The sequence below is a fragment of the Neolamprologus brichardi genome, chromosome 3 (assembly GCF_056152115.1).
Source record: "Neolamprologus brichardi isolate AB-2024 chromosome 3, ASM5615211v1, whole genome shotgun sequence".
Lineage (NCBI taxonomy): Eukaryota > Metazoa > Chordata > Actinopteri > Cichliformes > Cichlidae > Neolamprologus > Neolamprologus brichardi.
Genome location: NC_142106.1, coordinates 18,468,429 through 18,482,028, shown reverse-complemented (window position 1 = coordinate 18,482,028; position 13,600 = coordinate 18,468,429). Strand labels below are relative to the sequence as shown.

At 38.6% G+C, this 13,600-nt stretch overlaps 2 protein-coding genes across 2 annotated transcripts; both read right to left on the bottom strand.

Moving 5' to 3' along the window:
- Positions 1-28: 28 nt before the first annotated feature.
- On the bottom strand, positions 29-3,386 carry LOC148103725 (uncharacterized). The gene is made up of 6 exons (XM_087833101.1): positions 3,349-3,386; positions 2,526-2,789; positions 1,549-1,797; positions 581-688; positions 344-409; positions 29-135 (listed from the first exon to the last, which is right to left on the bottom strand). Exons 1-6 carry the CDS (start codon positions 3,377-3,379, stop codon positions 29-31), a joined length of 825 nt encoding a protein of 274 aa, XP_087689227.1. The 5' UTR covers positions 3,380-3,386.
- Positions 3,387-3,412: 26 nt separating this feature from the next.
- Positions 3,413-11,606, bottom strand: LOC102780859 (uncharacterized). Its single transcript, XM_087838197.1, has 7 exons — positions 11,576-11,606; positions 10,896-11,159; positions 10,104-10,358; positions 9,658-9,768; positions 9,313-9,378; positions 5,838-5,895; positions 3,413-3,466 (listed from the first exon to the last, which is right to left on the bottom strand). The coding sequence occupies exons 1-7, from the start codon at positions 11,604-11,606 to the stop codon at positions 3,445-3,447; spliced, it is 807 nt and encodes a 268-aa protein (XP_087694323.1). The 3' UTR covers positions 3,413-3,444.
- Between the last annotated feature and the right edge of the window lie 1,994 nt (positions 11,607-13,600).

Here is a 13,600-nt window from a genome sequence, read left to right as displayed (position 1 = left end):
GCTTAAACATATCACCGTTATCTCTTCATCAGCTGTCGGCTTTATAAGTCAGCACAGTGCACGACGTGTGTGTGCAAACGCATCTGTATGCAGCCTTAGATGATAGCAACAAGAACCTCTTCCTCAGTCGTCGACCTAACAAAAAAAAGAAAAAAGTAAAGATGCAAATGACCAGACAGGAAATGAGCATGCTTAGCACCAACATGTCGGGGGCATTTCACTCATATGAGTCATTTCTGGATTGTGGGACTCAATGTTTAAATTTGAATTGGTGCCGTTATTATGATTATTATTATTATTATTATTTAGGTTAATAACAAGGTCTCTGTATATGTGTGTTTACCTTTTCTCCTGCATTTTTGTGTGTAGATGACTTCAGTGTACGGCACGACCACAGGGTCAATTTTACCTGCAGCAAAAAAAAACAAACAAACAAAGTGTTGCGGAGCATTTAAATGATAAAAGTTGGACACATGTTTATTTGTTTCATTTACAATATTTTAGCGGAGTGAAACTGTAACAGTCTTCTGAATGTTACTCTTCATATCTCACAAGATAGTAATTTCTTCTGCATGCATACCTTTGCTGCTGAGGCTGAGCAGAACAGCTGAAAACAGTAAGAGGAAGATGCAAGCCACAGGAAACCGAAAGTGTGTCAGGCCAGGATGACGCAGTTCAGGATGTCCTGCTTCAAAGCACAAAAACCACAGGTTAGCATGATGATAGAAACAACTATGTCCACTGTGTACATGGCTCTTTATTATTCTTTATTTTCATCATCAGTGATTTAGGGCAGAACAGAACTGAGGATCCTTGGATTTGCCAACCAATTTATCGGGAACAGAAAAGAAAGTCCCCTGACATCATTGCACCATTTCACCTCCTTAAATCTGTCAGCTGCACATGCATGACACATCCAGTTTACAGGATTTCACTGTTGTCACTGGGGAAGGCTGTGAAGTCTAAGCTTAACCACAACGCTCCTTCAATGTGTGAGACGTCACACTTTCTGAAGATGTCGAGAAATTCTGCTGTTTTGACAAATTAACATTCATAACCATTACTGCACAATGCCAGAACATATGTAATGACAGGTGATGAAACTGGATAACTTGCATGAGCGTAATCATCTTGCTCCTACTTCCTCTCTGTATCTAAGATGGTGAACATTTGCAGCAGGGAGTGGACCGCTTCACAATCAAACTTTTACTTTTATTACACCATCAAGTACCAGCAAAGTCTATACTGGTACTTGTCAGGATACATTTTTTGACTTAAAATAGCACGTATAAGTAAAATATTAGATGAATTTATATTTGTAAGCCAACAGTTACGTTGTTAAATGTGATTCACATAGTCATCAACAAAACTTTCAAAATACGACCATCCTGACATCATCACACTGCCAGGAGCAGTTTGATCAATTTAAAGCAGCTTAGATTCAGTAGGCGTACGCCAGTATACATTTGCTCCTAATAAAATTCACTCTACAGTTAAACAAAGTAATAATAATAATAATAATAATAATAATAATAATAATAGTCTTACCTCTGACAGTCATCCAGCTGTCAGGTGATTCTCCTGCTCCAGAGATGTTGCACTTGTAGAGTCCCTCATCACATTTAGAGACTCTGTAGATAGTCATGTTTCCTGTTGAGCTGCGCCCAATAAGAAGCTCATTTTTGTAAAATTCACTTATGACATTATCATAGAGAGTGGCCATGTATTTACAGTTCAGAATTACAGTATCTCCCTCCATCAACGGATGAACAGGACTCTCCAGGATCACAGAACCAGCTGAAAGACAAACATGCAAAAGGTCAACGTGATACTGGAGTCTACTCAGTTCTGGCTGTTTTAATTGAAACAAACAAACAAAGAGCAAGACTTCTTCTTGTGAGGCTATAAATTTACAAAATCAGGAATCCATGCTGGTATAAAAAAATCTAACTGGATGTTTGTTAAGTAATGAGAAAGCCATACATTAAGACATACATTATACTCAAGAAAGAAGAAAGAAGGAAGACGGGACAAATGTAAACATTGTGTTATTTAAGACTACTGAGCTGGGCGAGGGGGGGGGGGGGGGGGGGAGTTATGTCTTCAAGCAGACTGTAAGCAAATGGACACAGAGGTGCTCAGGAGCTGGAAGTATTTTTTGTTTCTGTTATACATAACAGCAAGCAAGGTTTATGTAAGTTTATATAACTTTGCTTGTAAAGTTTCTTCAAGATGAATACCTATATATATATATATATATATATATATATCCCTACCACAGACAGTTTGCAGTATATTCCACAACTGCATTTCTCGAAGCCCTAAATCACAACTGAACTGCTTTTATCAGCTTGCCATCTTCACATGAGTTTGTTTTTCATCATCATTCATTTAGAGTCCTTAGAGCAGGAATGCAAAATATTTTTTAAAAAAGAAAGAATTTGAAACACATGACCTGACAATTAGATTCATATTTTAAGTCCATTGTTAACAGAAGAATGAAAAACATATACGTGGAAACCTACCTGTTACTGTGATTCTGACAGCATCGAAGCACTCGCCTGCTGCAGACTCACACCAGTAAACTCCAGTGTCTGTTGGGTAAAGGTCACTGATGGAGCAGTGAGATTCATCTATTCCATTTGAGGATGAGGGACATGTTGTGTTCATGTATAAGGACGTGTTCCTCTTAATACGCCACACTGAGGAGTTGTCCTGCTGCCCACAGCTCATGAAGACAGATTCATACTGGAAGAACTGGGATTTGTTGGGAATGATTCTTAGAGAAGCTGCACAAAACAGAAAAATGATGGAAAGCTTAGATTTTTAATTAAACCTGTTACACATGCCAACATATATTTAGGTTATTAGTGGAAACATTCTTATTGACTGACACAAAGGCATACTTTGCAGGAATGATAATTTATGAGTATTTTCACAGTATTGTCCATGTCTATGAAGGTGAAAATAAAGTGCCTAAACCATACATTAAATCAAAAGTTGCTACAATGAATAAAGTTGGTCTAATTTAGCCGTTATGACTTTAAACATCCCAGAACATAGTTGAATATTTCTCAAAACACACCAGAAAATAAATAAATAAAAACTAGTAAACTTTAAACATCAAAAATCAAATATTTGCTACTTCTGCTAAATCGTGTCACATTGCCTCCAGTTGTGAGAGCAGATGTGAAAGTGAATTGTAAAAGAAACCACTTCCTCATTACAGCCCGGACTAAATTTTGATGTTATTTGAATTTTATTGTCTTTATAGAGCACAAATTAAACACACTAGTCAGTGGCTAAAGTGGATTTCAGACGGCACTCACATATATTTACAGTACTCACCAACAATAGCACAAAGTGTGATGACCTCCATGATACTTGGCTGCTGATATACTGACTGGCTCAATGGTGGCCTGAGAAGGTTAAGTCACACCTCTATCACAGAGGCCACAGCTTCCTGCTGGTGTGGAGACGTAAAGCATCACATCTCACAGTCACGGGTTGTGGCTCCACCTTATTTACTTCAAATCAACCACCTTCACCTAAACAAGTACAAAAGCCTAACCCTTTGTGTGTATCGTATTAAATGTGTAACAATTAAGATGTAAAGACTTGTGCATTAATACTGTTAAAAATGTCACGATCCTGGCACGTCCTCCCACCCCAAAATGATCCTGTTTTTCACTGAGATTTATTGTTATCATTCATTTAGAGCTGAAAGATAGATTTTGGTTACATATTGTTATGACCCAGCTCCTAGTAACTAATTAGCAACCAATCGCCATAATCATTTATATATTTATGTTTATAGTGACCAACTGCCTCATAAGTGGTCTCATAAGTCTCATAAGTGAGAAAAAACAGCCTCTGAAAAACATAAAGATACCCATATGGAAAAGATATATATAAATCTATAAAGGTTTGTATCTGTCTTGTGTAAAACTTGTATGAAAAGCATACAAGAGTGAAAACAGATATAAGATCCCTTGAAAAATTATATAAATGGAACGTGTATGTTTTGGATACTTACTAAAACAATATATGACAGTGTCCACTTTCATGAGTAAATCATATAAGCCTTATATGATTCACTATATATAAAAACACTATATAGTCTTTTTATAAGTTTTTCTTTTCCATATATGTAAAACAGAATTGTCAGAATTGCACGTGTGTGTACGTACATAATATTCATTCCTGTCTCTCAAGAGATGTTAGGCAGGGTGTCACAAAGATATTATCTTGTGGGGAAGATTTTGTACTGAAGATGTTACTACAAAGAAGCTTATACAAAATAGGACAATTTAAGAAAACAAAAACAAGCCCCTATTTTGTCTTTAGTGTCATCTCATTGGCTGATTTACTGTGTAAAACTGTAATACTCACTGAAGACAAAAACACCTGAAATCTTAGTATATTTTAAATGGGAACTCAAATTCTGCATCTGGACTCCAGTTAAAGGCAGATGTACTGTATATAAAAAAAACAAAACAAGATACAACATGTATAAAAGTATACGAAAAGAAGTCTGTAGTGGAAGCATGTTGAACACTGAAGAGAGTATTTTGATCCAAAACCATTGCTGTTATCAGTAAATCATGTGTAAAGGCAAACTTTAGGATGGATCCATGTTTTTAGGCACATGAATCATTTGTAGGGATGGGTACCGGCACCGGTTCTGGCATAAACAGTAGTAACCAGACCGAAAAGCAGCGCACATTTCGGTGCTTTATTTCAGTGCTTTTTTTTTCCTGAGCTGTGATACACTTTAGATTCTAGCCAATCATTTTACGTTTCCGAGGATAGTAGGCGGGTCCAGGTATGTACGTTCTTTTAGAGCAGAGCTACAGAATAAAAATACCCAAGGCGAAGCGGTCAAAAGTCTGGCTGTACTTCACAGCAAAATATGCAAACTCAGCAGCCTGCAACAAGTGCTTTAAGGTGATACTGTGATACTGTGCAAAGGAGGTAACACCTCAAATCCGATGAAACACCTGGCGACGCATAGCGTTTTTTTTAAAAGGCGAAAAATGTGCCGTATTTGATAGCTTGCTGCGAGACCTCACACCGTGCACATCTACTGCGGGTGTGGTGCCTGTTATCGGACCCGGAGTTAGCAACATCCCCCAAAAACCTGAAGAGTAGAGTCCTGGCCCCTAGCCCTGCCAGTGTAGCAGAAATGATGATGGATGATGATGCAGCAGCAGCAGCTGTTCTTCTCTGTGTGAGTAGCTTAATGTTCGTGTGTAATTTACGTTGAGTAGGCTAACCACGTTATTACATTAATGCATGTAAGGTGAACTAGCAAACACTGTCGTAGTTTCATGCGGCTGTCTTCTTGTTTGATGGCAGATACTCCCTTCACCCTGGCCAAAAAAGCTAAAATGACCAAAGAAAAAGTGGAAAACAGCTAAACATGAGAGGTTTTTGGACAAAGTTTGTGTTCTCCATTCTTTAAGCACCGGTTCGAGCACCGTTTAAGCACCGGCACCATTTCAAAAGTACCGGTTTGGCACCGGTATCGGATAAAACCTAAACGATACCCATCCCTAATCATTTGTGGACATATTTGATATGAGAGCTAACCCAAAATTGATAAGAGGCTAAATTGATGACGGGTCTGTTTAATTTTTACAGTTAATGGACCCAGAAAAGTTCATTTCCCATTTTTTCAGTTGTACAAAGAGTAACTATCACAATAAAAATGTATTTAATTTTTTCTTGTGTTTTATTTATTTAATTTGTATTTCAGTGATGTTTTTTTCTTAAAAACACATTTTAAAAGTCTTTGCAGGCTTTGTGAGTCAGCTCATGGTGAGGCATTTATTTACAGACGAGTCTTTGGAGCCTCAGAAGAGAATAAAGAGGATCTCTTCCTCAGTTGTTCCCCTGAAAAACAAAGAACATAATTCATGAAAAGCGTGAACAACACCTTACACTTACACGTTTATATACCACCTACATGAAGTCTCACAGTCTGCACACACTGTGAGACTTCATGTATGCAGGCTTAATTCGTGTGATGTTTTAAAAATCGTATCTCCAAAAGTTGATACTGTTCATCTGGAAGTAGTGTTTTCAGCGGATGTGACACCGAGGATGTGGACAAGTGGGTGAAGAATTTGTCTGACAGACAGCTCACCCAAACAGAGAAAAACATCCTTGCTAAAGGGTTGAATTTTGCTGTCACGCCGAGACAAATCCAGCTAGTGGAACTGATCACAGCCATAGAAACAGCAATTTGAAACAACAATATTGCTGAAGTGGAAGCAGAGCAACTACGGACGAAAGTTTCAGCCTGCAAAGCCCCCAGCATCCAACATCACCATGGAGGAGAAGAAGGCACTCACATCACTTAGTAATGACAACAAAAATGGTAAAATGGTAAATGGCCTGTATTTGTATAGCGCTTTACTAGTCCCTAAGGACCCCAAAGCGCTTTACACATCCAGTCATCCACCCATTCACACACACATTCACACACTGGTGATGGTAAGCTACATTGCAGCCACAGCCACAGCCACCCTGGGGCGCACTGACAAAGGCGAGGCTGCCGGACACTGGCGCCACCGGGCCCTCTGACCATCACCAGTAGGCAACAGGTGAAGTGTGTTGCCCAAGAACACAACGACCGAGACTGTCCAAGCCGGGGCTCGAACCGGCAACCTTCCGATTACCAGGCGAACTCCCAACTCTTGAGCCACGATCGCCCACAACATTATCATCCTTCCGACAGACAAGGGTAGGTGCACAGAATGGTCAATGGTAATTTTATTGTCCCCATTGGGAAATTGATTTGCAGTATGCCCATATATATATATCTATGTCTATGTCTCTTTGTCTTCACTGCAGGTACTTTATAATGACGACCTGATGGAAGCAGTTAAAAATCATTAAAGAGAGGATGATCTGAACACAACAAGACAGAGGTTGCCTTCCTCCTGTTATAAAAGTCCACAAGCTGAACCTGAGACCTCCCTGAAATCTGACCAGCCACTTTAACCAGGTTGCTAAGTCTGGTCTTATTATTCAAGGACATACTACCATACCAAGCAATGATACAGAAGGTTTAAACAGATTCAATAAAACTTTTATAAAAAAAGAGTCATCATTTCAGATGAAACATTAAAACCTCTCAACCTCCTTAAAAAGTACAGTCTTTGTTGAACCTTTTTCACTGTAGCAGCAAGATGAGACTCAAAGGACAGAGCCTTATCAAGAACAAACCCCAAATACTAGATAGAAAGACTATCATGACAAAATTTTATCACTGCTCAGTGATCAAAATACTTATGAGCCCCTGAAACGAGACCCAGGAAGTGGCTACAGGAAGGGTGATAGACTGTCTGAAGCAGTTAGAACAAGACAATTCTATTGACCGGACATCATACTACAGGCTATACACAGGGGAATCTACACCAAGTCTGTATGGTTACCCTTTACTGAAGATACATAAACAGGGTGCACCGATTGTCTGTATGATCAACTCGGTCACCTATAACATCTCCAAGTTTCTGGCTTCGATCCTCAACCCGCTGGTGGGCAGCTCTGAACACCACATCCAGAACACCCTGGATTTTGTTGAGAAGGTGAGAGATCGACCGGGGAAGCAGAAGAACAGCACATCAAGAAGGCCCTGAGTAAATGTGGTTATCCAAGCTGGACTTTTGTCAAAGCTGGGATACCTGCCCAAGCGAAAACCTGTAGTGATCCCATATGTGTCAGGAGTATCGGAGCAGTTGAGACGCATTTTTTCTAAACACCGGGTCTCTGTGGCTTTTAAACCCCAAAACACGCAGCAACAAAAATTGGTTCATCCCAAAGATCGGGTCCCCCGACACAAACAGAGTAACACAGTGTACGCTGGTAAGTGCCAAGAGGATTGTCAGGATTTATACATCGGGGAAACCAAACAACTTCTGGCGAAGCGGATGGCACAACACAGAAGAGCTACCTCGTCAGGCCAGGACTCTGCAGTCTATTTACACCCACAGGCCAGTGGACACTCTTTCAAGGATGAGGATGTACACATCCTGCACAGCAAATCCAGCATGTCCAAATTAACACTGTCAGATTTGATTTCAACACTTTTAAGGTGTCTATATGGGTCCACACCAGAGAGTGTTAATTTAACTCTTTTTGGAGAGTTGGTACGTTAACTCTGATTTAGTGTTAAACACCAAATCTGTCTGGAGTTGATAATTTAACACTTACTAATGCTAACTAGGTGTTAAGAGTTTATATATTAACTCTCAAAGAGTATTTTAGTTTAACTACGTAAGAGTTATCTTCTAATTAATTCTAAAAAGCGGGAATTTTACTGTTCTGAACTTTTAGAAATTTCTCTTGGAAATAAACATTTACTAAAAAGACGCAATGGTTTTTGAAAAACATTTATTCTGAACTGTGCACCACAATTTCAAAACATTTTCTGAAAGATGTAACAGTGTACATGTTCTCACTTTCATTAGAATTTTGTTTATCAAAAGGTCTGACATAGGTGAGCTGGTAAATGCAAATAACAGCATTCTCATCACTTATTTCAATAAATACAAAATACAATATGCATGTCCTTCATTTATCACTTTGTGGAACTGCAACGCACTTCTGCTCTCCCCCATATTCCATCTTCACAAGCATATCCTATGTGGAGATTGAATAAAAATTAGTTGACACTAATTAATGGCACAATCAATTGCAGCACAGTAAAAAAAAAAAAAGAAAAAAAAAAGGAATCCTTTTTGAGCCCTTATTTGTGTAAAGTATTTTCCCAAAAGACAAGGACACAGGCAACAGGTAATACTGAACTAAATGTAAAACCTCAACCTTTTTTATTTTGACCTAAACCGTGTGCACAAAACTCTGGAGGAATCTAAATGCTAACGTAGAACCCAGTCAGGACGTCTACTACTGCTGTCTGCTCGTTTTTTTTTTTTTTTATGGGAGATCGTTTTCAGGCTTCAAGTAGCACCATTATACCAACATTTCACATTCTAGACATTGTTTTAAGTGTATTTGACCAAAGGTTTGACTGAAAATTCACATGCAAGCTTTTTTTCAAGGCTGTGGTATTTGCCCGCAAACAATACCTTTCAGCTAGCTAAAACAGAATATTATGCTATCAGCGAGCAACAATAATAAATTAAACACTAGAGTGTGCTGTTTTCTAATAAAATCATTATTTTGTGACACAAATTCTACAAAGTTTCTTTTGATTTACATTCAAAATGTGAGAAATTTGCAAAAACTAACCTACTGATTAATTGTTGCCATCATTAATACTGAGATGTGTGTCAGTGTGTTTACCTTTTCTGTTGTAGTTTAGTTTGGTGGTGACTTCAGTGTAGAGCACAACTGAAGGGTCGATTTTACCTGCAGCAAAAAACAAATCAGAGAGCATTAAAGTCCTGAAATCATGAGATTTTTTCAAGGTGGATATGATGAAATAAACTGAAAGCACAGCTGTGTTTAAAGTTAATTGTGAACCTTTAGTATGCTAAACCTGGGCACTGAAACTGTGACAAACATTTGAAACATTACTATACAAAACATTATTTCATTAACTTCTTTAAAAGCTAAAAAAAAAAAAAAGAGAGAGAGTAAAATTCTTTTTTTCATTTACAGGGGAGTGCTATCTTTCCATCTGCTGACCTTTGTGGGTTTTCCAGAGACTGAGCAGCATTACTGAAACCACCAAGAGGTAGATGCATACCACAGGATGGAGAATGTGTGTCAGGCCAGAGTGAGCCAGCTCACGGGGCACTAAAGCAGAAACACTTCAGGTTATCAGCAGTGGGGGAAAAAACAAGGCTTTCTTTACTCACTTTATATTTATGTGTCTCTCATTTACAGTAAATCATGCAATGAACAAAGTGGAGGATGCTTTTTTAATAGCCAAAAACTTTATTGGGAACACAAAACAAAAACAGCTCCCATGACTGCCTCACATATTTTATCCACATAAAATACAACTACACATACATGACATATTCCAGAGCAACCAGAGAGCATTGCTTTTGTCAGAGCTGTTCAGAGTAAAGTTGAAGTTGCATAAAAAATAACGTAATAAAGAGGGGAAAAAAATTACGCCCCCTCACCCCCGAGACTGACAGTCAGCAGGCTGTCTGGTGATTGTCCAACTCCAGTGATGTTACACTTGTAGAGGCCTTCATCTGATTTGGAAACCCTGTGGATGGTCAGGTTTCCTGTAGAGCTGCTCCCAATAATATCATCATTTTTATAGAATGTAGAAGTGAAATTGGAGGAGGAGTCTGCATTGTGTCTACAGTGTAGGGTCACAGTGTCTCCCTCCACCACAGGATGGGCAGGACTTTCCAGGATCACAGAACCAGCTGAATGACAAAGATGTCAGAGAACAAAATGAGTAAATCAGCATATTGGAGTCTACTCTATTAGTTCAATCAGTTTTGAAACAAAGAGCAAGGTTTCTCTAAATTCTCCCCAATTAGACCAACAAGTGTTGCTCACAGTTTTGCTGCAGCATTAAAATTAGTACCAAATATCCTTGGGCAAGATAGTAACCCCAAGTTGGAATGTGATGAATTTCAGATAGAAAGCATTTAAGGGTGAGTGAGGCATGTTATATAAAGCCATTTGAGAGCTCCAGTAGAGGAGAAAGGTGCTATATAAAAATCTGTTTGTTTACCAGACCTTTTGAGGAGTTCATGATGAGAATAATTTTTGATAATGTTTCCCCAATGTTTCTGTGGTTGCTACTGAAAAAAGGGCAAAAAAGGGCAATTAAGATTTGCAACAGATGTCTCACTAGTTATATTACATTTTTTGTGTTTATGGTTGAATGATGAGTAACTGTTGTGTATCGCACAAAAAAAAGAAAGAAAATCTGAACCTTATTTGTTTAAACCCACCTGCCACAGTGATGGCGACAGCATCAAAGCACTCGCCTGCTGCAGACTCACACCAGTAAACTCCAGTGTCTGCTGGGTAAAGGTCACTGATGAAGCAGTGAGATTCATCTATTCCATTTGAGAATGAGGGACATGTTGTGTTCATGTATAAGGACGTGTTCATCTTAACTCTCCACTCAGAAGAGTTTTCCTGCCCCCCGCAGCTCATAGAGAAGGACTCATACTGGAAGAACTGTAATCTGTCGGGAACAATTCTCAGAGAAGCTGCACAAAAGAAAAAAAAGGTGGAAAGGTGAGATTTTTCTTTTGCCATCAACCAGCCATTTAGTCATATGATGATTTCAGAAAACCAATCACAGTAATTCAAGCTTCTGGCTGAAATATGTGTTTCATTACTGTTAGAAACAGTTCAGAGATATAAACATAGATTTGTTTTCCAGTAACACTGCAGCACCTGACTCTTGCAGCTCTAGTAAACAACATTAATCGATACCACAGCAGAAACTGTTGGTTTAGGACATGATAAGCAACCTCATAAGAAACCACTTCCTCATTACAGACTGGGCTAAAAACTGAAGTTACTGAAGTTACTGGAATGTTATCAACAGCACAAATCAATCTCATTATTTAGTGACTGAAGTGGATTTCAGACAGTACACAGGTATAAATACAGTACTCACCAACAACAGCACAAAGTGCAGTGACTTCCATGGTGCGTGGCTGCTGATGTACTGACTGGCTCAATGGCAGCTGAACAGTGTTAAGTCGCGCCTCTGTCAGAGGCCACAGCTTCCTGCTGGTGTGGAAACATAATGTGTCACAGCTCATCACCTCACTTCCTGACTCCACTCTAATTAAAACTTTTTTTTTTGTTTATTTGTATTTACCCACAATAAACTTCTAATAGCTTAAAATGTCTCAGTGACTCTAACTCCTTCTTTCACACTTGAACAGGTAGCATTAGGTTGAATGTGTGTCACAAAATATTTTATCTCTACCATCTCTTAGACTGATTTCTGTGGAAGTCTTTTAGCATATTTTGAGAAAAGTTGACTCAAGACTTATAACAAATATATCCACTCACTCTCACTGGCTCTGTTTATTACTAATCACTGTGTAACTGCTGTGAATTCACAGTAACTGCCATCTCCTTACAAATGTTCATTAGATTAACCACACTTATACAGACTGTATATAACTACCAACTCTCCAGCCATGTTGACGGATTGCCTATACTGGCTGAAAATCTTAATTTCCAGAGAAAAGACACAGACAGACGATGCTTACAGGATGTGATGTGACAACACTAATGAAATATTGATGTGTCATATTTGTCCAAGGCGTATTTCATTGTTATGGAAAAAGAAAACATTAAAATCATGATGTTCAATTGGAGTGGTGATTTCTATGACTTTGTGTATATAATGTGGCATTTCTTACTTATGTAGTCCAATAATAAATACATGATGTCCATTTTTAATTGGCCTGCAAGTAATTTTATAAATAGAACAGAATATGGCCCGCACTTCAACTTTTGCTTGAGTGTATTGCACTTCTTAGTTTTAACACCAGGGGGAGCTGCTGTTGATCAAGGCAGTTGCTCCACCAAAAAGGACAATCACAGAATAAATTTACCCCCAAGTTACTAAACATGGCAGAACCAAAGAAGCGAAAGGTAGAAAAGTGAGTGCAGAAAATTTCAGACATGGTGGGAGAGTAAATATTAATTCAAAGAATTCAAGGGGAAGTGTGTCTGTTTGATCTGCACCGATGGATGCCATGCAACTATGGCAATTATGAAAGAGTATAATGTACGACGTCATTATGAAACCAAACATCAGGCCTATGCATCCTACACTGGTGCTGAGCGAGAGCAGAAATTAAAGCAAATGGTAGCTCTCCTGCAGGGGTCAGCAACAGTCAGCTATGAGGTCGCCCAACTCATCGCAAGACATGGCAAGCCTTTTTTAGATGGAGACCTCATAAAACAGGGCCTCATTAAAGTCACAGAAATAATGTGCCCGGAAAAAGTGCAGGACTTTAACAACGTCAGCATGTCCAGAAATACAGGTGTGAAACGCATTGAAGACTCGTCAGCCAACATTAAACTGCAACTGTCTGATAAAGCTGTGCTTTTGATTTTTACTCCATCGCATGCGATGAGAGCACCGATGCCACTGCACCGCACAGTTGCTATTTTTTTGCGGGTAGTGGATGAGAGCACAAGAGCTTTAGGTGAGTAAAAAATATATTCCACAGTACCCGTGTGTTAATAAGCATGCATGTGCAGGTGCACATGCTTCAAATATCAATAATGCTTTATTGATAATAATTTACTAAAATTATGCACTCCTGTTATTAAGTCCAGTTCAGTCTGTTAATGTTGATAATCATTTCAAATGAATGTTAATAGGTGTGTTGCTAAGCCTAATAACTTAAATAATAAACTTGAAATGTGCCCGTCCCATTTTCCCCTTTATTGTTTTTTCTCTGTGCTGTAAATCTGTCTAAGAAGAAATCTGAGGCTGTTCTGAGAATGAGCTACCAAAGCCTTTTCTGAATAAATCAATAAAGATCCATTTGTGGAAAGCTGTGATTAAGGCAGTTTTGTCTTTAATTATATTCAACAATATAACATATTCGACCACTTTTAAGTGATTTTTTCTAACTTTAATACAGTAAAGTTAAGGATATATGCCTAATTT